The 27,995-nt window shown below is 33.9% G+C and overlaps 2 protein-coding genes across 2 annotated transcripts in view; both read right to left on the bottom strand.

The window, feature by feature from the left end:
• Window positions 1-282: 282 nt before the first annotated feature.
• Window positions 283-14,593, bottom strand: LOC145334049 (aldehyde dehydrogenase, dimeric NADP-preferring-like). The gene is made up of 20 exons (XM_080179327.1): window positions 14,501-14,593; window positions 14,169-14,241; window positions 13,662-13,724; window positions 13,092-13,127; window positions 12,614-12,743; window positions 12,292-12,335; window positions 11,688-11,756; window positions 8,288-8,372; window positions 7,979-8,035; window positions 7,759-7,813; window positions 6,760-6,859; window positions 6,175-6,290; window positions 5,948-6,026; window positions 5,015-5,077; window positions 4,542-4,610; window positions 3,741-3,847; window positions 2,765-2,853; window positions 1,757-1,835; window positions 810-917; window positions 283-395 (listed from the first exon to the last, which is right to left on the bottom strand). The coding sequence occupies exons 1-20, from the start codon at window positions 14,572-14,574 to the stop codon at window positions 368-370; spliced, it is 1,524 nt and encodes a 507-aa protein (XP_080035453.1). The 5' UTR covers window positions 14,575-14,593; the 3' UTR covers window positions 283-367.
• The window catches only part of LOC145334047 (uncharacterized), a 344,996-nt gene continuing 331,574 nt past the window's right edge, over window positions 14,574-27,995 (bottom strand). The window contains exons 3-15 of the mRNA XM_080179325.1: window positions 27,513-27,597; window positions 26,320-26,456; window positions 25,404-25,464; window positions 24,468-24,571; window positions 24,114-24,196; window positions 23,173-23,295; window positions 22,327-22,391; window positions 21,699-21,774; window positions 21,122-21,195; window positions 20,471-20,556; window positions 18,118-18,220; window positions 16,744-16,850; window positions 14,574-16,213 (exon numbers count right to left, since the gene is read on the bottom strand). Coding sequence (XP_080035451.1) covers window positions 15,007-16,213; window positions 16,744-16,850; window positions 18,118-18,220; window positions 20,471-20,556; window positions 21,122-21,195; window positions 21,699-21,774; window positions 22,327-22,391; window positions 23,173-23,295; window positions 24,114-24,196; window positions 24,468-24,571; window positions 25,404-25,464; window positions 26,320-26,456; window positions 27,513-27,597 — 2,311 coding nt within the window. The 3' untranslated portion in view covers window positions 14,574-15,006. The remainder of the gene's footprint in view (window positions 16,214-16,743; window positions 16,851-18,117; window positions 18,221-20,470; window positions 20,557-21,121; window positions 21,196-21,698; window positions 21,775-22,326; window positions 22,392-23,172; window positions 23,296-24,113; window positions 24,197-24,467; window positions 24,572-25,403; window positions 25,465-26,319; window positions 26,457-27,512; window positions 27,598-27,995) is intronic.

The raw sequence follows: 27,995 nt of genomic DNA, 5'->3' as shown, positions 1-27,995 counted from the left end.
ATCGGATAGAGAGAAGAGTAAATAAAAGATTAATCGTCAGACGTCCAAGCTTTTTAATTTCGAGGGGATAAAATGAGGGATCTCATTGTTTGTGGGAGGTAAACATCCCTAAACCTCCATCCTCGGGCGTTAATGTAAATCGTCCCCTAGCAAAGTTGTTTCCCCTTTGCGCCAGACAAGGGGTATTAAATTATCTTCCATTTGCCTAACCCAGCATTTTGTACATAGATTCTACTATTATAAAAAGTTTCTATTTTAAATTAAACTTGTAAATATACTTACATTATGAGATTATACCTATAGATTTAGGTATTGTTGATTTATTTGTGATTTTTGTATGTTTGATGTTTAGATGTGATATTCCAAGTTAAAGAAGGCCTTCTGGTATGTATTTTCTGAAACAAAAAAATATATTTTCAAACTTAGAAGACGTGAAATTATAATCTGCTACTTTTTGTTCACTGATATTTCTCTTGACATAAAATGTAATAAAATGTAAAATTGACAGTTACTATTTACTTATTAAAATTGAACCAAAAATCAACAAAAAGAGCATTGAACTGAAGGATTTTTCGATATGGTTCTCCGTTAAAATGTAGCTTCTCATACATTAAGGGAATGTTTAAACCTATTTGGAGTAGGGGATATCGAATATTTCCTGAAAATTTTTTTACTAAAAGGCATTTCTTCTATTTTTATATAAAAAAAAACTAAAATTGGTAATGACATCCCCCCCCCCACTCTTCTCAGGTGCCACTAGAGACCTCTAGGGGGAAAGCAGCTAGTATCATATAAAATCCAATGCTTACCTAACAATTTCTTGATTATTAGCAATATAATAACCGACAGCACCACAAGCAGCTCCCAACAGAAAACAGGCAACATAAGGCAGACGGTACACAAAACCAGGCACTTTTCTAAAAAAAATAATAGTTATTTCTTTCATCGTATTATAAACGGCTTTCCGCGGATATAGAATGTACAATTATAAGATTAAAACCGGTTTTTTAGCCCCGAGATGCCGAAGGTTCCTATCCACCGGATTCGAATGAATACGAGAAAAACCTATTATTATCCAAGTTTAGGGATCTTAAGGCATAGGACAATGGACGGTAAATTAAAATGAAAGCATATACCCAATGACGAAAAACAAAATTACCTTTTCCAACATTTACACACTCAACTTAATAAGTTAATGAGCCAGCCAATCAAAAGAGAACTATCTAGTATATTTACTTAAAAAATACTATGGGTCAAATCTGGAAGATGCTTAGAATCACTTGCTCTTGTTCGTGGATAGTATTCAAAGTTATTAAGCTAACGAATAAGGAAACATTGTTATAAAACTTTGGGTACCGGTACAAGTCTTCCTTACCTCTCCCATAATGTCCCACTAGAACAAGACTTTTTTATTACAATAATGAAAACTAGTGGGTACGCCCATAGAAGCCTCTAGTGGCACTTTAAATGTTTGGTTTTTAAAAAAATAATACGATACCTATCTATGTTATTTTCAAGTTTCTACGATACGTAGGAGTCTCCATACGTAAAAAATAAATTTTGATTTCTCATGGGAGGGTGGTGGTACCCTCCCCCAAAGGCCAAAATAGATAAAAAAAACCTTCCCGGGACCTATGAGAAGATACCCTGTTAAGGAGAACCCAATCGGTTGAGACAAACAGATAGACATCCTGTTACTTTATTACACGGATTATATGAATATTGTTACCTATGCATTTATAATATTTAAAAGTACCTGTTTTTAACCAGTAGATTCATTCTATTCACCTTCGGCATTGAGTAAGGGGGATATCTTGTGTTTCCCAAATATTCACCTGAAAGAACATTACAATAAATACATTCATTTGCGTGGTGTCTTTTGCTTACTTTGTCCGTCTGTAACAACTTCAGATGTTTATAAAATGAATGTCAAACGGCTAACACCATGTTGCAAATCCTCTATCTAAATGCCATTAGAAGCTTTCAAAACCAAAAATATTACATATAAACACAAAAATCAGACCTTTTAACACTTTAAGGGAACTGTGCATTGTAGTTTCTTAAAGATTTTTGTTGGTTGTTTGCATTCGAACCCGTCTAAACCATTTATTGAGTAAATTTTGGCTTTAAAGTATTTTAACTATAACAAAAAAATTTTAGAAAAGAGGATTTAGCTGGCCGTGAGAAAAAGGACTTTTCTGTTGACGTATATGCAACCAGGAAGGAAGGGGACATTCGTCTTTAAATTACACTGGTACCCAAAGTTTTATTACCACAGTCTCAAAAAATTTGGGTTATTTTCATTGTATTTTAATTAGATCATATGGTTACAACACAGTAGTGTTTTAATTTTTCAACGAATATATTTAACCTACCAGACAAGATAATTTTGTTTATCCTCATTGAGGATGTTTTATCTTCTATTGTCTAATCTCTCAAGATCCCATTAAATAAATCTGACTACTTCTTACTAGGGTTGAGCCGAATACTTTTTTGGCCGGATACCGGATATCCGGCTGATTTATAATTCCGGATATCTCTTATCCAGCCGGATACCAGATATCCGGCTGATTTATAATGTCGGATATCCCTTATCCGACCGGATATTTGGCCGACGACGGAAATCCGGCATTAAAAATCAGCCGGATATTCAGTATCCGGATAGTTTCGACATCCGGATATTCGGTAACCGGATAGTTTCGATATCCGGCATCCGGCCGGATATTGAAAATGGCCGAATATCCGGCCCAACCCTTCTACTTACCAAAGGCACTGAAATCTCGGACAAGAATTGACTTCTGATGAGAAAATTCTTTGAATGTATATTTTCCATGGTAGGCACCCATACCACTTCAATCAAAATGTTGTTAGTCTAGTAATACTTTGCTTAATACTAGCGGTAGGCCTCTAGTGGCAACTTAAATATTTTTTTTTATATTTCAAATATGTCTATGTTGCGTCGATGTATATGTTGCGTTGAACTCTCTACGTAAATCGAGAATAGTGATTTTTTTTTATTTCTTTTGCTAGAGTGGGGGTACCGGTACCCTCCCCCAAAATAGTTCTAAACCTTTCCGGGACCTATGAGAAGCTACCCTGTTAAGGAGAACCCGATCGGTTCAGCGGTTATCGAGATCCTTAAGTACAAACAAACAAACAAACAGACAGACATCGTTCACTTAGTATTATATATTAATACTATGTTTAATACTAGCGGTATTACCCCTGGGCAGTCAAATATGATATACCTAAGTATCTCAATACTTAGGATTTCCTTGGACCTATGTGAACCTTTCTATTGGTTTTCGACTCATAGTGAGATTTCAAATTACCAAAAAAGAAACCTTAAGTACAAATTTATTTATCACTAGAGGCAGCGCCCCTAGCAACTTTAGACTTTGCATTCAAAGAAATAAGGAGGGGACAGGAAAATAGCCTTAAACCATCCCGGGACCTATGTGAAGTCTTTCTAAAATGAGAACTCAATCAGTTAAGTAGTTACTGAAATCGTAATCTTTAGAAAAAGAAATCCTACTACTTCATATAAAAGGATGTTAAAATATTATTTTGGCCTTTGATTTTTTGCATAAACCTTCTTAAAATAGAGTATTTAAATCGGTCATCTTTTATAATAACAATCTAACATTTATAGTAACTTTTTAAACAAATCCTAATGATAGTGATCTGAAATAATTTAAAAATAACATAAAAGTAGTGACAAATATAACAACATATTCCTTTGTCCAACGCCACCAAAAGGAAGAGTATCAACAGACAGATGAACAATAGCATCATTGATCACAGCACTTCCACTTGTTGTTCCAAGCTTGAAGGCTTCAGAAGTTTCCTGTAAAGATACAAAAATATTTATTAGTTAGGTAAAAAATGTTTCCAGAATGGTTGGCCATACTGTAAATCATGTATTGCATCGTATTACAGACAATTTTTTACAAATATTAAAATAAAAATCATAATATGATACCATTTTGTTAGCCCGGCCTTTCTGCAACTAGAGGCTAACAACAAAACTGGTTTTAATCTTTTTATTTTAATATCCGCGGCAAGCTTTCTATAATATTAATCGATAAATGACTTCATAAAATCTTTTTGAACAAATCTTGCTTTTTGATGTTCTTTAACAACAAATCATAGACAACATTGATTGAGCGACTTTTGTCTCTAAGGTCTAGAGGGATAGATGCATGAAGTGCATTTCAAAAAAAATGATTTGAAGCAAAAGTTACAAATATATCATCTAACATATATAATTTTGTATTACAGTAAGTAATAATCAATTACTATTACTATCATGCTGTTTTTGTCAAAACAGGACAGTCATTTATTTTGCAAAAATCCAAAAATTATGATTTTTAAGTCTTGATATTTTTAAAACTACCTACCTACCTGGTAGAAAATTGAAATTCTTTCAAATATAAGACCTATAGATGTAAGTTAAACTTTTGAATAGTAAAAAATGTGGAATTCACTAAATTCAAGTTTAAATGCACTTCGTCACCTACCCGTTTAAAACAAGGTATTACCTTTTTAGTTGTAAAGACATACAAAGTCAAAGGTTTTTCACCAGAGTTGATAAAACTGATAGCTTCTTCCTAAAAAAATAAAAGGTTAGGAATTAAATAAATTTTTTATGTAAAAAGCCAAAAAGTACTAGGTATTTGGAGAAGAGTAGTTAGTTACTGTACAACACACTAGCGGATACGCCCCTAGAAGCCTCTAGGGGCACTTAATGTAGGTGGAGGAAAAGTCGACCTCATCCAATTTTAAATTTGAGTTTCAAAAGAGTAAAAAAATAATTTTTTTGGGGGGGAGAGGGGGGTGAAGACACTCTCTCCAAAAATAGTTTAAAACCTTCCCAGGACCTATAAGAAGCTTCACTGTAAAGAAGAACAACATCGGTTCAGCGGTTAGCGAGATCCTTCGGGACAGACAAAAAACTCTTACTACTTTATATAATAGGATATTATTAAATACATTAAAAGATATGAAGCTTTACCTTGTTTTTAACAGTGACAATGGGTAGAATTGGACCAAAAATTTCTTCTTGCATCAAGGAATCCTAGTTTTAATAATAAATATTCATTCTTCATTGCTTACTCTTTTTTATCTTTGTTAGGTTTAGTCTTTGTCTACTGTCTAGTCTATCCATCTATTTATGTGTTTCTGTTTTATTTTCAGTCAGTTTATTACCTATATCTTTAATATCCTTTATCTGTCAGTATATTTTTCTTTCTGACATAGGGGGTCATTTTTTCTCGTATTTTTTAAAAAATTATGTGCAACCATTCAGTCAAATGCACTGTTCTTAATTATGACCATTTCATATATATACATTTGGTAATAATTAGGAACAGTTTGACTTAATAAGTGCATTTGACTATTTCATATACATTTATTAGTCATAATTAAGAACTGTTGACATTATAAACTGTAAATATCTCCGTTTTTTTTCTAGTTATGTTTATTTCAGACCATTTCTATTAAATGGTTATTTCTATGTAAATATGTCCCTAGGTTTGTCTATTATGTCTGTGTGATTAATAGATTATTTAAGGATTTTTTTCGGCTTTTTTTTGGAATTCAAGTACCTAGTCTAGTTGCCATTATTATGCCTTTTGGGGAAAAACTCTTGTGTACAAATTTAAACCATTTTGGACAAGGATTATGCCCAGTACTTTCACTTTGAAATGTTGAGGCCCCCCTTATAGGGGTCAATAAATCATTGCATCAGAACTATGGCTTCATTATGCTCCCAGAATAGGCCTTAAAGAGTAGAATCAGGAACTTTTGAAATTTTCAAAATATCTCGTTCCTAGCCTGAGAAAATCTCAAAAAAGCCGAAAAAAAACCTCTAATGTATGTATACAAAAACTATCCTATCTATCTATCTGTACAAATGAATATTTTTCAATAATGTCAATATTTATACCTTAAAATCTACGCCAGTAACCAGAGTAGGTTCGATGTACAAGTCATCAGGGTCAGTTTTTCCGCCATATACCTTTCCCCTAAAAGTTTTGTTTTTGTGAAAACATAGATTTCTTGTGCACATAACTCAATAGTCAGCCATCATGCAAACAAACAATTCGTTGTTAAAAGGTTATACAACTGTGAGTATCAAATAGTCATGTCACCTGCCTAACAAAGTGGCACTACCTGGTTTTATCCAGCATAGCAGAGAGTCTATCAAAGTTTCTCCTGTTGATAATTCTACAGAGATCTGCACTTTTTTGCGGATTTTCTCCGTACCATTCCTTGATCAACCCTTGCACCTAAATAATAACTTTTACGATGATTTTGAAAAAAAGATTTAAAAGTATCTTAAAATAATACAAGTAAAAACTTCACTGAATTATAACTTAATTATGTACTACGAAATAATACTTAAGAGTAATGCCAAAAACAAGTTTGTTACAGGGTTGGCAAAAATCCGGGTTTTTCTAGAAAAGTCCGGTTTTAACCAGAACAGAATTTTCAAAATTTTAATGTTTTTACTTTTTAGGCTGTGTGATGTACAGGCGTTTTAAGAAAAAATAGTAATTTAGGACCTTTTTTGAGGCGAAAACAGCAATTTTTTCAAGGTGGACTTTTGCTACCTATAGGTTTTTGTTGGTGGTTAAAACCAGAAAAAAAAACCATGTGGTTTTAACTGCCCTAGACTTTTCTTGCCAACCCTGGTTTGTTCCGTGTATGTTTTCTCATGATAACATAACATTTAAGGGACAATAAAATTAGAAATACCTTTTCAATGAAAATCTTTTGAACAGGTTCCGTGCAGAGAACATAATCAGGAGCAACGCATGTCTGTCCCAGGTTAATCATTTTAGCCCACAATACTCGTCTAAAACAAAAATCTAAATTCATAAAGTACATTTGAAACAAGGATAACAACATCCATAAAAGCAAAACTCGAAAACGGTATGACAGACAAACATTAACTCTTGTAGAGTGTCAGAAATGAATATACAAAATGTAAATATTTAAGTTTTGACAAAACTATACGTTAATTTTTTGCAAAACTTCCTAAATACAGAATTTTTATTAAGGACATACTGACATTTTAGGACTTGATTATAGAGATGCTTCGCTTATAATATTGTACCTTATTGTAATAGGAATCAGTACTGTACTCCAAAAATCAGATAAATCGGATGATTATATCTCATAAAAAATTATGTTGTAAAAAAGTTAAAAAAAACTAACATGTTTAAAATGGATGTACGAATATTCTGGTAACGATTATAGAGTTGCTACGCTTTCTAAATCGTACCTAACTACTAAAGGAACCACCATGCAAAGTTCAAAATCGATAGGACAATTCTAACATGCCTAAATTAACGAAAAAGCTATCAGTTACGTACGGACGGGCAGACCCTAATTTTAGAAACACTTTTTTAAAAATTGAGAGATGATTTCTGGGTTTTTCAAAACAATCTCCATGCTTCCTTCAATTTTACTCCAAAATTTGTGTATTTGTGACTTAAAAATTACATTTGATAAAAATTTCCATTTTTAAATTGTAAATTTAAAGGCAAAGAAATATTATTCCCATTTTTTTTCAGAAAGTTAAAGATTATAAATCAATCGAAATATTTAGTTCAGCATTTTATTGCTAAACAGCATGCTTTCATTAATATGAAAAAAATAAAAAATACAGTATTTTTATGTTAATGCTACTACTATAACCCTGTCCTTAAGATGCTTATTGCTTCCATTAATTTTTTTTAGGGAAAACAGTACCTCGCTGTTAATTCCATATTCGCACTCTCACAGATATAAGTTGGACTTTTTCCGCCTAAATATTTTTAAAATTATTTTAAATATGTTATGTTGGTAAGTTCAATTTTTAAAAGAAATTTTGTCAAAAAATATTTATATTTAAGCAAAAAATGTGCTTTAAAAAACTTATTTTATATAATTCTTGTTTTTTATCGAATAAATTAATTTAAAATATATTTACCTAACTCTAAAGTGACAGGAGTCAAATGTTTATTTGAAGCTTCTCTCACAATCTGACCTAAAAGTTTACACATTTATTTACGTGTGAAAAAATGCGCCATTATATACACATACATAAAGCGTGTTATTTGGTCATTTGGATTAGTACTAAAATAGGATCAAATTTCTTCTCCAACGAACTGAAAAAGGTGGAATTTTTTACAAGTTGTGTCTTTTCTCATTATAAGCTCTGTCTTTTGTCTTACAAACTGTGTGTTTAATTAAAAAAAAGTAAATCTTAAAGAAGCTGCAAATGTAGAAAAAAACCTACCAACTTTGGTAGAACCAGTAAAGAAAATATGATCAAATTTACATTCCAACAAACGAGTAGTTTCGCTGATTCCTCCTTCGATCACCTAAAAAAATTATGTTCACATATTGTAACTAAGTTTGGGCCGGATATCCGGCCGGACAGCGGATATTTAAACTATCCGGAACCGGATATGCAGCTGATTTCTAACGCCGGATATCCGATTATTCGGCCGGATGTCCTAAGATTTTGCCGGATATCCGGCGTTAAACAAATATCCGGCCAATTCCTAATTGTAACTAAGTTTAAGGGGGACGTAACTGAAGACTTTTTGATGCAGGGGGGGGGGTTTTCTCCGGAACCACTTGATGAACCGTGCAGATTTTTTAGACTTAAGCTTTTATGGGTATGAACATCTTATGGTTTCAATCTCAACCCCCTACCCCCACCCCCTAGCCCCCCGGGGCTCAAAACCCCCCTAAAAATGAACCTAACCTTAATTTTCTCAGAAACCATTTGACCAATAGAAATGATTTCCTAAACGTAAGCTTTTATGCTTATAAATTACCTTTTAGACTAGAAGTTACCCTCCTGCTGCCAACCCCTAGCCCTCCGGGGCTCAAAAAAACCCTAGAAATGAACCTAACCTTAATTATCTCTTAAACCATTTGATCAATAATGATGATTTCTTAAACTTAAGCTTTTATGCTTATTAACTGACTTTTAGTTTAGAAGTTACCCTCCTGCCGCCAACCCCTAGCCCTCCGGGGTTCAAATTAACCCTAAAAATGAACCTAACCTTAATTTTGTCAGAAACCATTAGATCAATAGAGATGATTTCTTAAACCTAAGCTTTTATGCTAATAAACTGACTTTTAATTTAGAAGTCACCCCCCAGCCGCCAACCCCTAGCCCTCCGGGGCTCAAATTAACCCTAAAATTGAACCTAACCTTAATTTTCTCAGAAACCATTGGATCAATAGAGATGATTTCTTAAACTTAAGCTTTTATTCTTATTATCAAACTTTTAGATTAGAAGTCACCCCCTGCTGCCAACCCCTAGCCCTCTGGGGCTCAAAAACCCTAGAAATGAACCTAACCTTAATTATCTCAGAAACCATTGATTCAATAGAGGTGATTTCTTAAACTTAGGTTTATATGCTTATAACATAAACTGACATTTAGTTTAGAAGCTACCTCCTTGCCACCAACCCCTAGCCCTCTGGGGCTCAAATTAACCCCAAAAATGAACCTAACCTTAATTTTCTCAGAAACCATTGGATCAATAGAGATGATTTCTTAAACTTAAGTTTATATGCTTATATAATGAATTTTAGTTTAGAAGTTACCCCTTGCCCCGGGCCCTAACAGCCCTCTGGGGCTCATATTAACCCCAAAAATGAACCTAACTTTAATTATCTCATAATTTTATAAACCATTTGATCAATAGAGATGATTTCTTAAACTTAAGTTTAAATGCTTATAAACTGACTTTTAGTTTAGAAGTTACCCCCTTACCCCCAACCCCTAGCCCTCTGGGGCTCAAATTAACCCCAAAAATGAACCTAACCTTAATTTTCTCAGAAACCATTGCATCAATAGAGATTTCTTAAACTTAAGCTTTTATGCTTATAAACTAACTTTTAGTTTAGAAGTCACCCCCCTGTCAACAACCCCTAGCCCTCCGGGACTGAAAAAAACCCTAGAAATGAACCTAACCTTGATTATCTCAGAAACCATTTGATTAATAGTTAGGTTCATTTTTGGGGTTGATTTGAGCCCCAGAGGGCTAGCAATTGGTGATAGGGGGGGGGGGGGGGGTTGACTTCTAAACTAGAAGTTAGTTTATAAGCATATAAGCCCAAGTTTAAGAAATCATCTCTATTGATCAAATGGTTTCTGAGAAAATTAAGGTTAGGTTCATTTTTAGGGTTTTTTTAGCCCCGGAGGGCTAGGGGTTGCGGCAGGGGGGTGACTTCTAAACTAAATGTTAGTTTATAAGTATGAAAGCTTAAGTTTGAGAAATCATCTCTATTGGTCAAATCGTTTCTGAGAAAATTAAGGTTAGGTTAATTTTTGGGGTTAATTTGAGCCCCGGAGGGCTAAGAGTTGGCAGCAGAAGTGTTCTATAAATGAACCTAACCTTGATTATCTCAGAAACCATTTGATCAATAGTTAGGTTCATTTTTGGGGTTGATTTGAGCCCCAGAGGGCTAGCAATTGGTGATAGGGGGGGGGGGGTGACTTCTAAACTAGAAGTTAGTTTATAAGCATGATAGCTCAAGTTTAAGAAATCATCTCTATTGATCAAATGGTTTCTGAGAAAATTAAGGTTAAGTTCATTTTTGGGGTTGATTAAAGCCCCGGTGGGCTAGCGGTTGGTGATAGGGGGGTGACTTCTAAACTAGAAGTTAGTTTATAAGCATCAAAGCCAAAGTTTAAGAAATCATCTCTATTGATCTAATGGTTTCTGAGAAAATTAAGGTTAGGTTCATTTTTATGGGTTTTTTTTTAGCCCCGGAGGGCTAGGGGTTGGCGGCAGGGGGGTGACTTCTAAACTAAATGTTAGTTTATAAGTATGAAAGCTTAAGTTTGAGAAATCATCTCTATTGGTCAAATCGTTTCTGAGAAAATTAAGGTTAGGTTAATTTTTGGGGTTAATTTGAGCCCCGGAGGGCTAAGAGTTGGCAGCAGAAGTGTAACTTCTAAACTAAAAGTCAGTTTATAAGCATAAAAACTTAAGTTCAAGGAATCATCTCTATTGATCAAATGATTTAAGAGATATTTAAGGTTAGGTTCATTTCTAGGTTTTTTTTTAGCCCTGGAGGGCTAGGGGTTGTTGGCAGGGAGGTGACTTCTAATCTAAATGTTAGTTTATAAGCATAAAAGCTTAAATATAAGAAATCATCTTTATTGGTCAAATGGTTTCTGAGAAAATTAAGGTTAGGTTCATTTTTAGGGGGGTTTAGAGCCCCGGGGGGCTAGGGGGTGGGGATAGGGGGTTGATATTGAAACCATAAGATGTTCATACCCATAAAAGCTTAAGTCCAAAAAATCTGCACGGTTCATCAAGTGGTTCCGGAGAAACCCCCCCCCCCCTGCATCAAAAAGTCTTCAGTTACGTCCCCCTTTTACAAGTTTTTCTCTTTATTTGTACTAAGAATGATATCACATAGGATAATCACAGGAGTGACAAACGTCAGTGTAGACACTTAACCTATCCTACTTTCAACCATCTTATATTTTTTAATGCCTAAATCCTGCGGGGGGCTTATTTGTATATTCATATCTTAATCTAACCTAACCTGTATAGAAATATTTTATTTACTCAATATTTTAGAAACTCCTTCGTTTGTCCTCTCCGACGTTTGTAACTCATGCGTTTGTATTAAAGCCTTTTAAAACTAATTTTATTACTTACCCTGAAGCATTGCGGATCCAAATATTTGGGAAGAAGTTCAGCAATCACTTTAGAAACGGAACTAGCCAACTAAAATATTAAAAATGACAAGATTAGTTTTCAAGAATTACAAGATTACTGTTCCTTCAAGTAGACTTGGAATTGGATGTGCTGGTATTTCAAACGCTATAGGCTGATATTCAAAGACCAAATTAAAAGCCTCCACACCGTGGACATATAGTTATTTATACCCTGCCCCCTTTATTATTTTAATTTGATGTATGTAGTGTCCTAGATCTTTTAGGCTATATTATACGATTACAAAGAACTATTCTTCTATAGCTAAAATTCGCTTACTTTGTTTTGAATAAAGGTGTGATAAAAAATACCTAATTTACATAGCAACAAAAATAATACATTTTTTCTAGGGGTGGGCCGAATGTCTAGCCAACGCCGGATACCCGACAAATTACAGGATATCCGGCCGGATAACTCGATATCAGGCATTAGAAATCCGCCGGATATCCGTTATCCTATTTGTTTCATTATCCGGTATCCGGCCGGATATTAAAAATGGCCGGATATCCGAGCCAACCCTTATTTTTTCTAAATAACGAATTCTAACCTCAGAGGGTTTAAGAATGACACAATTTCCTGCTGCTATAGCTCCTAAAATATAATAACTATTAGTCTAATGTTTCCTTTAATTTGTTTGTTCTTGTTTTATGTTTGTTTATTATCCTAACAAATAAAGTAGTATGGTTTTTTTTGTCTGTAGCTTCAGATTTCCATAAAAACTGATTTAGTTCTCTAATTTTGAGAAGTTTCACATAGTTTGATGTAGTTTGGTTTCAAACTATTTTTCTAGCCTCCCTACTTCTTTGAATATTCCCAATTTCATATCTTTACTCCCCTCCCACACACTCATAAAATCAGTGGAGACCAACCTGGCATAGGACCTAGAGTAAGCTGGACAGGATAATTCCAAGCTCCCATGATTAGCACAACACCGAGGGGATCATTGTGGATATAGGTTTCGTCCAACACTGTAAGAATATTTTTCTCCACATATTCATCCTTAAATAAAAACAAGGATGACAACATCCATAAAAAGAGAAATGGTTTTTTTTTCCGGTTTTAACCACCAACAAAAATCCATAGCAGGGAAAAGGGAATGTGATTCTGACAAACAATTTTAAGTGAAAATTTCCCCGTCAACCCCCTTCCCTTTTTTCTCCCCCTTCTTACCCACTTCCCTTTCAGTTACACCAAAAAATAAGTTTTACTCCAACAAAATATTTGATTTTCGGCAATTTCATTCCAATGAAATTAATATTGGATGAATAGCAGCCCCTGATATTTAGAAAAATCTCGCCTAAATCTAACTTTAAAATGATTTTTGTTTGTTTAAAATAAGCTACATACCTTGGTCCAATCATCAAAGAAGTTCAGAGTGCCCCTTCAATAATAAAATCATTTTTATATCATATTTATATTTTCCTAGAGATTTTAGGTTTCAGCTAGGTTTTGAAAAAAGAATCTTATTATGTAATTTGTTTCAATGAAAATAAGATGATGTCTTTATAAAATGAAGAAAAAAACATTCATTTTACATACAAACCCCATAGAACGTCTAGAATTTTTTTTAACTTATAAAAAGCAGGGTTCGGAAGCCGCGCGTAAGCCGCGTGTAAGCCTCAGTGAAATCTTCATTTTATCACTATAAAATTCAGCTGGATGTATAAAACTGCTCTTTAGCAGACAATCCTTCTTTCTGAAATTTTTTTTTCTGCTCACAAGCAGGTTTAAAACTGAGGCTTATGCGCGGCTGAGGCGCGGCTTCCGAACCCTGATAAAAAGGCTTAAATAAGAATCTGCTTTACTAAAAAAATATCAAACTTTAAAAGAAAGGGAGAAAAGAATGGTTACCTTTGATCTATCCCTAAATACCTGCCGAAAAAACTGCAAACAAAATATTTTAATGACTTTATTCCTGGTAATGTTTTTAACATATTCAATTTCTAATGTCAAAGATTCTTGAAGGGGTTTTCTTATATCCTAAAATGTATAAATGTTCTTTTTAATACTTTTAAAAAAAAATCTTTGAATTTATTTGCAAAATCTTTTAATTTTGTTTTCATAAAATTATGTTAAGTTTTACATTGACATCTGTAGATACCACAATTTGTAATGTCTGATTTAAAATGTTAAATTAAAACTTTGTTTGTAAGTTAACCTCTAATAAATATATTGTAATAATATGTATAATATAATGTTAAAATTGTCTTAATAATCTTTGTAAGTTTGTAAACAAGTAGATGGTCAAAGTGTTCCTAAAATTAGGAATAACTTAAGTAGGACACCTGCCATATTTTTGGATCATATTTAAAATCCGTTGTTCAGAATACGACTCTGATATTAATTTGACTTCCTATGTGTCGGATTTAATGATTTCCCTTTACATGAGAAAATCAAAGTAAATACAACAACAACTTGACTTACTTCAGTTAATGCCTGTACAAAAGCTGGTCCATTTTCATCCATCATCTTTAACAAGTTCTTCAACTGTTGTCTCCTGTAAAACAAACGGACATTACTGTGACGAAACTTTCAAAATATGTTATCAAAAGAATGAAATTGTAACTATCAGAGACTCATACATATATGGATGTCAACCCTATAAGGAAAAATATTTTTTTCTAATTTTCTTTTTAATTAAAATTAAATGTTGAGTGAGGGCTCAATCTCCTTAAACATACCTCTCCCCCCCCCCCCTTTATTGCCACTAGAGGCATTTTGTGATGCACCCGCCAGTAGCGGTATAATAAACCAACCTCCATTCCAAAGGTTTGGTAGCACCAGAATTGAACGCCCGCCTACAAATTTCAACCTCCTCTGCCTCGCTCATTTTTTATTCTGTAAAAAAATATTTAATTCTCAACAGTTTGACCATTACCAGAAGAGGTAAGGATCAAATAAAAAAATATATCACAGTTAATTACTTCAAAATAAAACAAGAAATATTGAGATTGGTTTTTGGCATACAACATAATCTTAATTAAGTACAAAAGTACGTTTTTTTAAGGTAAGGGGGAGGGACAATAAATCTAAAGTAGAAAAGATTTTGTTTATATTCTCGATATTCAATAACCAGGGCAAAAAATTAATTGAAATTCAAGGAAAAGGGAATAATGCAACTAAAATAAAAATCTGACCTTTTTTACTTAAATAACATGTTTTAATGTTACAATAGCAGCAAAAACTACCTTGTATCCAAGATTGAAATGTAGACTAGGTACGTATCTTTTTATGAGCCAAGCTAATAATAAAAAATATGAATCTAATCAGAATCAAAATCTGAAAAACTGCTTCTTTTGGCACTCTTTTGTTTTTGTTGTTTGGAAGGTTTTCTTGAATCATTAGATTCAATTGAAGAACTTCTTTCTCTCTTTTCATTTACAACCTTCTTTCTGGGGGGACTCCTTGAACCAGAATCATTGGATGAACTTCTTTCCCTCTTTTTCTTCCCTGGCTTTGAGGTCACTTTCCTAGGAGGACTCCTTGAATCAGAAGAGCTTCTACCTTTCGCTTCTACAGATGAACTCCTACCTCTAGCTTTTTGTTTGGTGAACTCTTTCCTTGGAGGACTCCTAGAATCGGAAGAGCTTCTACCTTTTGATTCTACAAAAGAACTTCTTCCTCTAGCTTTTTGCTTGGTGACCTCTTTCCTTGGAGGACTCCTTGAATCAGAAGAACTTCTACCTTTTGCTTCTACAGATGAACTTCTTCCCCTAGCAGCTTTTTGATTTGAGACCTCTTTCCTTGGAGGACTCCTAGAATCAGAAGAGCTTCTACCTTTAGATTTTACGGATGAACTTCTTCCTCTAGATTTTTGCTTGGTGACCTCTTTCCTTGGAGGACTCCTTGAATCAGAAGAACTTCTTCCTCTTGAATCTAAAGATGAACTCCTTCCCCTAGCAGCTTTTTGATTGGAGACCTCTTTCCTTGGAGGACTCCTAGAGTCAGAAGAGTTTCTACCTCTTGAATCAACCGATGAACTCCTTCCCCTAGCAGCTTTTTGATTGGTGACCTCTTTTCTTGGAGGACTCCTAGAGTCAGAAGGACTTCTTCCTCTTGAATCTACAGAAGAACTCCTTCCTCTAGCTTTTTGTTTAGAGACCTCTTTCCTTGGAGGACTCCTAGAGTCAGAAGAGTTTCTACCTCTTGAATCAACCGATGATTTTCTTCCTCTTGAATCTACAGATGAACTCCTTCCCCTATGTTTCTCAGCCTTTTTAGCATTCTTTTTCTTACTAGAAAAAGTAGATTCATCAGAATCACTCACATACATTTCTTCTTCCTTAACCTCCTTCTTAATCTCTTTCTTATTGGAGTTTCCTTCATCATCTGAACCATCAATGGAATCAAGAAATTCTCTGGTTTTAGTAGATCTCTTTGTTTTCGTGGTGGTCTTATCCTCAGACTTTCTAGGTTTGGGCTTACGTTCATTTCTTTTTGATTTTTCTTCAAATTGAGCCAAAGGAAGCCTAAATTACAAAATTTCTTTTATTATGTAGCTACTCTATAAGTAGAATCATTTATATATTAAATTGCCACCTAATACTTGCATAAAAAGTATTTGAATTGAAAGAATCGTGTAACTAATCAAAAACTTAGCTGTTTGTTTATGAATGAATGATTTACTGTAGTTTTTAAAAATGCTTAAACACAAACTTTAAAAAATGGAACGCCAGAATTAGATTATGTGTAATAATCCCTCCAAACCACAGATAAACCTCAGACAAAGAATAATTGTAGAGTAGCTGCAGTAAAAGAACTCAGAAAAAGAGGGGACAATGGGCTGTTTATTACACAAGTAACAACGTTTTATTATTCGTAGGCTTAACAACTTTTTGGAGTTTTAGTGGGTTTTTATTTGCTTATTTATTTGAGCTTCCAACCGTTTCATCCACAGAAAGGGGTGATTTATCGTATTAACATTGGGGATGTACATCATCTTATCGGCCATTGTCTTATCCCTTTAGATCCCTGAGTAGAACTTATGTTACTAACTCACCTGAGAACTATGTTGAGCTTACTGGTGACAGGATCATTATCCAGGCGAGCTCCAGTTACTTGGACCAGGGAATTCATGTGGTCCCGTTTTATGAAAGCTTTAAGAAGCTGTAAAAAAAGAAAATTAGGTATGTTAAAAGGGTAAGTAGTGCAGCAAGAAAAAACAAACAAATAAAATAATAGTAAATGTAACACGATTACAGTCATTTCATCAACAGATATATAACTGAGAGAACGTCTAGATTTTATTTCTAAAACTAAAAGCAAAAAAATGAACATCCAAAGTTATGTAAGTGAAGATAAGCAAAGTTTCATTTGGAAAGTCGTATTACTTAAGCAGATATACTTCCAATTAATGCTTTAACAAGGGGGAGTGGGCGGGGGGGAGATTTGCGTAAACCTGGAGTATAGGCTTTATCTTTCGACTGAGAGGATAGGTTATAAAAGATAAAATCATTCTTATATGATAAAATACCCGCAACTTTAAGATTTTTGGATAGGCCTCCAGGTTCTAGAGCTCCAGGCCTCCAGGAGTCCAGGTGGCCTCTGTACAGGTAACAAGGAAAAAAAATTTTTTTTTAAGAGTTAGAGGTCAACTTATAAAACGAAACATGCATCTTTTTGAATGTTATTCACATATTTGATGAAAAAACATGCATATTTTGTTTCATAAGCTGACCTCTAACTCTTTGAAAAATTTTTTTTTTCGTTTTTACCTGTACAGAGACCACCTGGAGGCCTATCCAAAAAATATTAAAGTTGCGGGTATTTCATCATATAAGAATGATTTTATCTTTAATAACCTACCCTCTCAGTCTAAAGATAAAGCCTATACTCCAGGTTTACGCAAATGTGTCAAAACTCCCCCCCCCCCCCCTTCCCCCTTGGTAATATTCTTTTAATACTTGCCACCGGAAAATGTTGTAAAACAGCAAATTACCTACTCAAAATTTCAAGCAGAAATACGAAAGTCAAACATACATCCTACTACTTTGGCATATTATCATCCAATATTTTAGCCAGAAAATACACAAAAGTGTATGGAGAAAGAGAAATTCTTTTAAAAGTACGGCAGACATTTATAGTTATAGTTTGAAGGACAGTAAAGAAAGATATACAAAGGGATATATTATTACTTGGATGTTACACCAGATTTTCATGTTTTCTAGTAAAGTGAAACTCGTTGCTGGCTAAAACAACTATTCCCCCTTGAACCACTTTTTCCCCATCCCCTCCCTTACTACTGGATTAACGTGTTAGCAAACTAAATTTACGACAACTTTTCCCCTTTCATAATATCCACGTATATTCTACATCCATTGATATATTGAAAACCGTATAAAAGAGCTGCTACGCTACAGCAAGATTATCTTACCGACTTATTGATGACTGTGAGCTCCAAAGTTCCATTGTTGATAATGAGACAGATAACAATGAGATAACAAACAGCTTTATCTTTCAGCTGAGGAGTCAGCAATCTGAAAAAAAAACAAGTATATTCATTTTCTTAAGCCATATCAAGCTTACAATAAATTTTTTAGAGATGGCAATCCGTCGAATTTTTGGGCCGGATTCGTATTCAGGATTCATAAAGAATTCGTCAAAAAAAGTGGCGGATTCCTTGCGGGTTCCGGATTCTAGCAGTATTTTAAAAGGCTTTTTAAGCAAATTAAAAAAAATCAAGTGCTACATATGTCCTAAAAATTAATGTTCTTGGTCTTCACTATAATTCACCTCCGAGAATCGAACCAGATTTTAAAAGATTTTATATACAAGGCGTTTAAAAAAAAACTGCGTTTTCCAAATTTGGGAAACAACCATTGGGAGTACAAAAAAAAATAATTATATGTCAATATTCTCTATAAAAATATGCATCGAAATTGTTACAGGTGTTTTTTAATATCTCTGAAAATAACGGCGCATAAATATTTCAAAAGATGCGTATGATGCTTTTTTCTGGTAGAATTTTGTGCCTTAAGGTTGGTTTTCAAAAATTTAATCACTTGAAAACAACATCTTAACACGGCTAATACAATTTTCTACCAATTACACTAAAAATTTCATTTAAAATTCCCTCACTGAAAACAAATATTCAGTTTTTCTTTTTGTATACTTAAGAAACATGACCTTAAAAATTGCTCATGTTCGTAAATCCCCACTCCTCATTTATTCCTAAAATCCTTTAATTTGATTGACAGGTTAAGATATAAACTCATAATTTATCCATAATTTGTAATTAAATGCTTTAATAAAAAAATTCAAACTTCAATAGGTAACTTTTTTGTCTTTAGAGATTTTTTTAACAAATAAAAAGGAGTTTTTTTCTTTTTACTATCACCTACGTTATTAAAGAAAATTCTTTTACTGCAAATGCATCGCAATCAAGAAATAAGAAAAAATGAAAAATTGCAGTTCCTTAAAAATGCTTTTGTGAGGAGCTAAAAAGCATTTCACCTTTAAAACTCATTAAGGTACTTTTCTTATACCTTTTTCTAAATTAATATTGAAATTCTACGATTTTTTTTATACATAATAAAAGAGTTATTTTTATTTTTCTTGCACAACATTTTTTTCATAAAGCATTTTTGGAAACTATGTACCTATCATACGGGCCGTATTTTTAGAGATAATGAAAAACACCTGTTATAAATTTGACGTACTTTTTTACAGAAAATAAGGACAAATAATCGTTTTTTCTGTATTCCTTCTGGTTGTGTCAGAAAAACGGAAGCAGCTTTTTCTGAAACACCGTGTATAATGATAATAATCTTTGCCTTCAAAAAGCGAGAGTTGAAAAAAAACTCAAGACGCTAATTTTAGCATACCAATTAAGAATCCGGAATCCGCTATTAAAAAACGGATTCCGGATATCATACGGATTCCAAAATTGGCCCAAAAATTGGGCGGATTCCGGATCCGGATTGCCAACCCTAATATTTTTTCGGAATAACAAGAAATGTCATATCTCTGTTTCCATAAACGGTAGCTCCCTTTCTTTCCCCTAAAGATATGCTCTTCCCCCCTCCATATTTTGGTGTGTAGCCACATTAGAGTAAAACACTAGAGAGAGACCGGGTCAAATAACTTTATCTCCCCATCGCAACCGTCTTGAGCAACCTTCATATTGGGTCATTGAAAATCAACCAATGGTATCGCTTATATTACACAGCCAAGTAGCAGAAAATAATTTAGAAGCAGACGAAAGAGGTCTTTGAAAAATGAAGGGAGGTAGTTGTCTGTATATACATCTATATTATAGATCTGTTGTAGCCAAAAGTCGAAAGAGCTTCGAACAAACCTCATTCTAACTTTTTCTAGACAACTATTTGTGTAATCAGCTTTCCGCGGATAGTAAAATGAAAGGCGTTGCTACAAAAGACCTACTCTACAAAAGACCTACCCCTACAAAAGACCTACTCGTCGGTTCTACAAAAGACCAACGCCTACAACGCCTACAAAAGTTAGTAGGTATTTTGTAGAGTAGGTCTTGTGTAGGGGTAGGTCTTTTGTAGAGTAGACCTTTTGTAGGGGTAGGTCTTTTGTAGAGTAGGTCTTATGTAGCAACGCCAAATGAAAGACTATAAGTTAATTCTAGTTTTGTAGGCCCCGAGGGGCCGAACATCACTTTCTTCATGCTTTTAGATCATGAAAAAAAGTTACTAAATATAATTTTTCTGGAGATCTTTACTGAATATCAGACCTAGAGAAACTAATAAAAATATATTTACCTCTTGTCATCATTTCCAACAGTAAATTCTTTATAAATTTTCTTTTTAATTACATATGGAACATGTCTGGGTATCGTGGACCTTTTCTAAATAAAAATAGGTTTGGTTAAAATCTATCAAAAAACATTTGGAAAACGATGATTAAAATATTAGACAGTAGTTTAGGCGACTGCGGATGTTTATCTCAAGTTTTCAAACAGTGCTTAGTTGCAAGGAAATTTTTTTTGTTATTGACAAAATTACATAGTATCAAAGAAATGATAACGATAAGTATTCAGAATAGGTATACATTTTTCAATATTTTTTTTTTTAAAGTCTAACGAACTTATACAAGCAACTAGCGGCTTCGCCCCTAGCCTCTATGGGCTTTGCCCCAAGAGGTAATTAAAAAAAATTAAGTACTACTGGAGCTGCCACCACTAATTTCAAATAATAAAAAAAAATGGGGGGGAGATTTTTATTTTTGGGAGGGTTGATGGTGTCCCACCCCCCAAGAAAATAGCCTAAAACCACCACAGGACAAGAAGTTATATTCCCTAAAGAATAGAATCCAATCGGTTCATTAGATTCAGATCTTAAGGGACAGACGGACGGACAGGCATCATTCTACTTTGTATTATAAATAAAGTAGGAACAAAAGTTAGTACTTACAATATCCCTGGCATTTAGAATGCTGATAAGACCTTCAGCGTACATTATCAGAGCACCAGTAGGTCCAGTGGTTTCTAAATAAAGACGATTACGTTCAATTAAGATCTGACTTTCATTCAGAGGTCATTTTTATCAGGGATCGGAAGCCTCACGTAAGCCGCGTGTAAGCCTCAGTGAAATCGTGATTTTATCACTATAAAATTCAGCTGGATGTATAAAACGGCTCTTTAGCAGACAATCCTTCTTTCTTAATTTTTTTTTCTGCCCACAGGCAGGTTTAAAACTGAGGCTTATGCGCGGCTTACGTGAGTCTTCCGATCCCTGATTTTTATCATTTTTAAGTATCAGCTTTTCTGCAATGCGAAATGACTAATGATTTAAATCGTAAAATAAAATAGCCTAAATAATCTCTGAGAACTATGTAAAGAACTTAATCCGTTAAGTATGGTTGTCCTCAAAATCTTAAGCTGTAAACATAAAAAAACCTTATTACTTTATCTTTTAGCATAATGCTCAACGATACCAAACTTTGTACCTATCAATCATGAAAAGTTATCAGGACGATAAAATAGATTACCTGCATCCAAAAATTGTTTAAGAAAATAAGAAGTAAGGGCAAGAATTTTTTCTTCATCCCTTGCCTTTGATAAAGCCTAAATATAAAAAAGTTGTAAAAAACAATACAGAGGTGGATTCTTAAAAAACTTTTTGGCTCACTGTCTCACTAAAATCAGTGAGGCTCGCTAAAAAATCATGTGAAAAATCCTCCAAAATCGCATAAAAATCTACAACAATTAAATAAAATCTTAAAAGGGTTATTAACATAAGATTTTTATTAATTTTTGTAGATTTTTTATGCGATTTTGGAAAAATTTCACAACTTTTTTAGCGAGCCTCACTGATTTTGGTGAGGCATTAAGCCAAACAGTTTTTTTTTAAAAAACGCCTCAGAAGACTTTTGCTATGGAAGAAGGGGTGGGGGGAGTTCAAGAGTAAAGGGATAATGTTGGCATATTATTTAATTTAGAAGAGGGGGAACGGGGAAGTCCAGAAGTAACATATCTTTGGAGGATATGTCACCCCCCCCCCTAATATAGTTTAATTATTGACTTGACATGAAAGAAGCTTTGCTGTAAAGGAGAACCAAATCGGTCAAGCAGTTAGCGAGATCTTAAGCTACAGACTTTTAAGAATGTGTTAAATACCTCTTTAGTCGGATGTTGGCTAAACAGATAATCACAAGCTTTTGTTCCTTCGTCTATTTCAAAATCTAAAATAAAGGGCGCAGTCACAAAAAGTCCCCTCTTGAGCACGGAAGTGATAACCCTCTTCAGGGGTGTATATTCTGCACAAGATTCATTTTTTCCCCTCCTGCAAAATTTTTCATTTTTTCCCCTCCTAGTTTTTTCCAGCAAAGTTTTTTCCCCAACCACATATTTTTTATTTTTTTACCCCCTCAGCCGGGTCAAATTTGCAGAATATACACCCCTGACCCTCTTTATCCCTTAGTTTTAAAGAAGGGGATGGGGGCTTTTGTTTTTTGTTTATTACTTTAGATCAAGTTAAGTTAGGTTATATTGGATACAGGGTACATAAAGAACAGAGTTTTGGACATACAGAATACAGATCATCGAAATCAGTCCATTTATATAAAAGTGCAAAAAAAGACCAGCGACTAATGCGTAACACGTAGCGCAACCGCTCGTTGTCGGGAAGGTGAATTTCGAATCTCGGCCCGACTCCACGTCATAACTAGACACGTTTAAAATGGTTCCTGATGCTACTATGTCGTCAGGAAGGCGGCATAAATAGTTAGAGTAGGGGGAATGCCTTGACCCAAAACAGGCGCAACTCATGAACATACAGTTAGGACTTTTAGACAAAGGTCATGTAATCAAAGGGTTTGTTGACTAAAGGACGTTTGACCATATAACCAGGCGAATTGCTTAGCAGTAATTGGTTCAGAAAGTGATACACTAACTTAAGATCTCGTGGTGTATCCCGTCCTTAAAGGCTATAAATAAGATCACTACAAAACCAACCAAACTAACCATCAAGTAGATGATGAACTGTGTACACATCTGCAGGTTTCATAGCCCTGTCATTCCTAGGGGGTATTAACTTCGTGGGTGTAGACAGCTCCTGGCTCACTATATCTTCCTCTTTTATACCATCTAAAAGTTAAAAACTAAATAACTAGGTACCTAGTAAAATTGAGATTAAATAATGCGTCTATAACATGTCTACTCAACCCAGTTGAAATTTAAGTCTATAATACATGACTTTGGACCCTTATGGATAAGCAAATGGCTGAACATCCATTATAATAATAAACAAAATTACTCCTCTTGTAGAGTAAAAAAATATAGGTTGAAAAGCTTGGAACCAACTAATCACATTTCAATAAAAGTTTTAGGGCTAACGAATATAATAAGATTATAAAACTTTGGATACTAGTGTAAATTAAACAGAAGTGTGCCTAAACTACTTTTGTCTTTATCATGTTTATCTGTCATTATCCTCATAATAAAGTAACAGGATGTCTGATTTGTTTGTTTGCCTGTTTGTCTGTACCGAAAGTTCTCGCTAACCGATAAACCGATTGGGTTCTCCCTTAACAAGGTAGCTTCTAATGAGTTATAACTATTTCTTGGGAGGGTACCACCACCCTCCCAAGATAAATCGCCTAAAAAATCCCCCCCTAAAAAAAATAAATTAAATTTTTCTAGAACTAAAATAAAAAGTAGGATTTAAAAAAATCTAAATTAAAAAATAGGTTTTGAGATTCAACTCCCCCCTCCTCAAGTGCCCCTAGAGGCCTCTATGGGAGCGTATCCGCTAGTATTTATTAATATAAGGTGTCTATGAATCCGATATTATCCGTGTGAAAAATCAGCCTTCAGAACGCATATCATTAATATTCATCTTTCTAAATGTTTGTCTGTCTGTCTCTCATATGTTTGTATCTATCTATAAAAATATATGTACGTACCTAGTATATTAGCAACAGATTTTTCTGTAATTTCTGTGTTCACTTGTCTTTTTTCATACTTATCATGCCCCGTTTTTTGTCTCCTAAAAAATATGTAAATAAATAAAATATTTTTTTTAAGATAAAAAATATACCTAGAAAGGATAAAGAATATCTCAAAAATGTTCAGTAAATTATTGTGGCAAAACTGAACTGGTATTGATCTTATGATTTTTCATTTTACTATACGTAGAAAATTGTCTATAATACGATACGACACATAATTTTAGTATGGCTGAGAACCGGTTCTAATCCAGAGGATATTAGTCGGTTTCGTAGCCATACTGAAAAAATATTATGTTTTTGTTCACTTACTTAGATGCAAATTTTAAAAGAAGTCTTTGATTATCAGCTTTACTTTTCTCCTCTTGTTCACCATCACCTTGGAGAAGCAGATTTTTGGACTCTGGCGGGGTAACCTGTGCAAAACGAATAATATTTTATAATACAATGATGGGGGCGTCATGCCTCATAGTGGTGATAAGAGTTCAAGTTAAAGTTTTCATTCAGGTCGCAATACATTCACTCAACCTCCCTCTGGTTGTGTAAAAAGTAGGGATGGCAATCCGTCAAATTTTTGGACCGGATTCAGATTCTTACAAGAATCCGTCAAAAAATGGCGGATTCCGCATTCTTTTTTTTGCGGATTCCGGATTCTAGTAATATTTTAATAGGCTTTTATAAAAAATTAAAAAAATTAAGTGCTAAATATGTCCTAAAATTAATGTTCTTGGTGTTCTCTACATTTCACTTCCGAGAATCGAACCAGATTTTAAAAGATATTAGATATACCTAATGATGATAATCTTTGCCTTCAAAAAGGGGGAGTTGAAAGAAAAAACTCAAGACGCTAGTTTTAGCCTACCAAATAAGAATCCGAATCCGCCATTAAAAAACGGATTCCGGATTAGGATTCCAAAATTGGCCAAAAATTGGGCGGATTCCGGATTCCCAACCCTAGTATGCAGAGGGAGTCATTTATTATGATGACTTAATTTGAGACACCATTTGGGACACCTGCCATTTTCGGTTAGGATGGATTAATGATGAGGAGTTCTTGTTAGAAAGCGGATAAGGCATAATATGCTTTATCGTGGAGCTTGATTTAACGCTTGTCATTTATAGAAAATATGTAGGAAAATCTTCCTATAGAAGTAATGAAGTACTGCATAAGAAAAAGTTAATGTAAAGACCGTAGGTATACCTTGATTATAGAGTAACTAGGTACGATATTATTTAACTTTGTGTTACCTTTGGTTTTAAAGTCATATTAATTGCCTCAATAAGTTCCGTCTTTCCCGTTTTCCTATCCCTAAATTAGAAAATCCAATACATCTAAGGCTATTACATAGAAATTCTAGAAATTCGCGACTGAAGACGATAAAAACGGATTCTTTGGAAGCCAAAGTAGAAAATAAAAGGCAATAAAAGAACCTTCTAGCTTAAAAATTTGAAATCTACGTAACAAACACATTTTAACAACTGATGATTTCATTGGAAACAATATCATTATGTTATCAATTTCCCTCAAATAGCTTTTAGGGCACCCATCTAATTTTCTTTCATTTTTTCTCGTTAGGTTAGGTAAAGTTAGGGTTATTTATGTGAATCCGGCTGTCAATAATTAAGAAACTTAATATTAAAAGAGGGGGCGGGAAGGCTGACGTTCAGAAAGCGATTCAAAGGATTTTTCTTTTTTCCTTTCTTAAGTATGTACATTTTTTGTATATCTTAGAGTACATACACCACACGTTATTGAATACTTAGAATTATGTTCTCAATTACATACATACATACAGGGAAGGAGAGGACAATGGCGGTTAAATTGATGTACAAATCTTCTCACCCCTATCAATGTCATTTTACAACTAATCATTCCTACAAAAAGGGGGGGGGGGTTAATTTATCGTCCATTGTCTTATCTTCGTAACCCTGATTAAAACTAGATTGAATAGCACTCCGATTTTAAAGTACAAAGCTACCAATGACCAATGAGAACGAATTAAATGCCTACAATGCTCTTTTAAGTCTGGTGGGCACTTTCTTTCGTAGACCTAAGAGAAGCTTCACTGTAAAAGAGAAATATAAAATTTCAGCGGTTAGCGAGATACTTTGATACAAACAAACAGACAGATATTCTGTTATTTTAAATTATGATAATGTTTACCTGATGGCCACAAAGTAATCAAAGTATTCATCGTGTTTTTGGTTGGACGTCACATAGGACAGGTTTTCAGTTTTCAACTCCAGTTTGATTTTAGGTTTGTCAAATTCTTCTGGTTTTACTTTCACTCGTAATTTTACCTAAAAACAAGAGTGACAACAACCAAAAAAGCGAAGCTCTTAGGACTTGATTATAGAGATGCTTCGCTGATAACATTTTACATTGTTATCCTAGGAATCATCATTCCAAAAATCAGACCAATCGAATAAATTTTGTTGTTTAACAGCAACATGTTTAAAATGGACGTATGGACTTTCTGGTAACGATTAGAGTTGCTTCGCTTGTAAACTCGTACCTAACCTATAGGAATCATCATGCAAAGTTTGATATCGATAGGACAATTCTTGCATGTCTAAATTACCGAAAAGAGCTATCCGTTACGTACAGACGTAAGGACCGACCCTAATTATAGAAAAGATTCGCTTTTAATAACAGTAGGTATATCATATACAAGGATGACAATATATAAAAGCGAATCTCTAGTTTACGGTAAAACAAACGAACATTAACACTTGTAGAATGTCAAAACTTAAGAAACAGAACTTGATAATAGAGATGCTTCCCTTAAAATATTGTACTTTGTTATTCTAGGAATCAGTGTTGTGGATCCGGATCCGCATTATTTTGAGTCCAAGGGTCCGGATCCGGATCCTGAGGTATAAATTTATGGAAAAATCTACCTAAATTTATATAAAATAGTCACTTACAAATTTTGAAATATCTTGTAACCTTGTTAAAATCAGCTAATTCACTCCCATACTTTTTAGGTTCAGACTTGAAAATCAAAAGTATTTTTGACTTCGAGATTAAAGAATAAAAATATTTTTTGAAAAATTTGGTGATTTTATTTTTATTGTCAAGGGTCCGGAACCGGATCCGCACTGACTAAATTTGGAGGATCCGCAACACTGCTAGGAATCATTGTTTAAAAAATCAGATGAATCTTTAGATTGTTCCAAAAATTCCCCCCCAAAAAATAGGAAGAGAAAAAGGGAGGTTACTCGGTGGTAATTCTGGTTTCTCCTATGACGTTAAATAAGAATCTTTTCTAGATTACTTTTAAGTATCCTTACGATTAAGGGTAATCTACAATTAATCTCCACCCCCATTCTACCTGTAGGCATATTTTGCAATACCTGTGAATCGACCAGTTTATTAGCCACTGCTGGAGCGTGGCTGAAATGGATAAAAATGGGCGGAGTCTCCGTAGATCCCTGTTCTGTTATATTTAAAGTTTATACATACGTACTATTGTTTTATTGATAAAGTAAAAAGAAATCAAGGGTTGACAAACAGACATAGTGAGTTATAAAGCAGATGATTTAAATAACATAAAAGTAAAAGAAAGCAATATCAGTTGAAAGCAATAAACCTAATTTCATAGGTACCTAGTTAACATTTTTTACTTTTTTTAAGCACTTTAATAAAAGGAAAAAAAACGGTAACTTAACAATTGAAAATATGATTTTTACTTTATATATTTTAATTGAATTTCCTAATGCTTCTTCAGGAATTGATAACATACAGTCAAAAATAAGATTTTTATATACATTTTATTGAATTTCTTTATGTCTGTTCAGGAATTGTTAGCTTTCAATGATGTATCTAAAATTAAATGT

Source organism: Acartia tonsa, chromosome 12 (genome assembly GCF_053477335.1).
Source record: "Acartia tonsa isolate MP-2025a chromosome 12, ASM5347733v1, whole genome shotgun sequence".
NCBI classification, from domain to species: domain Eukaryota; kingdom Metazoa; phylum Arthropoda; class Copepoda; order Calanoida; family Acartiidae; genus Acartia; species Acartia tonsa.
Note: the sequence above shows the minus strand (reverse complement) of the source record. Positions and strands in the feature narration are given on the sequence as shown.

Excerpts from the sequence above, each read along its gene's own strand:
- LOC145334049 (XM_080179327.1), bottom strand. The coding sequence starts at position 14,574 with ATGAGCGAGGCAGAGGAGGTTGAAATTTGTAGGCGGGCGTTCAATTCT. Across the intron at positions 14,242-14,500 it reads ACCAAACCTTTGGAATGGAG|GAGACAACAGTTGAAGAACT; the intron begins GTTGGTTTATTA and ends TTTGTTTTACAG. Across the intron at positions 5,078-5,947 it reads TTACTGGCGTAGATTTTAAG|GATTCCTTGATGCAAGAAGA; the intron begins GTATAAATATTG and ends TATTAAAACTAG.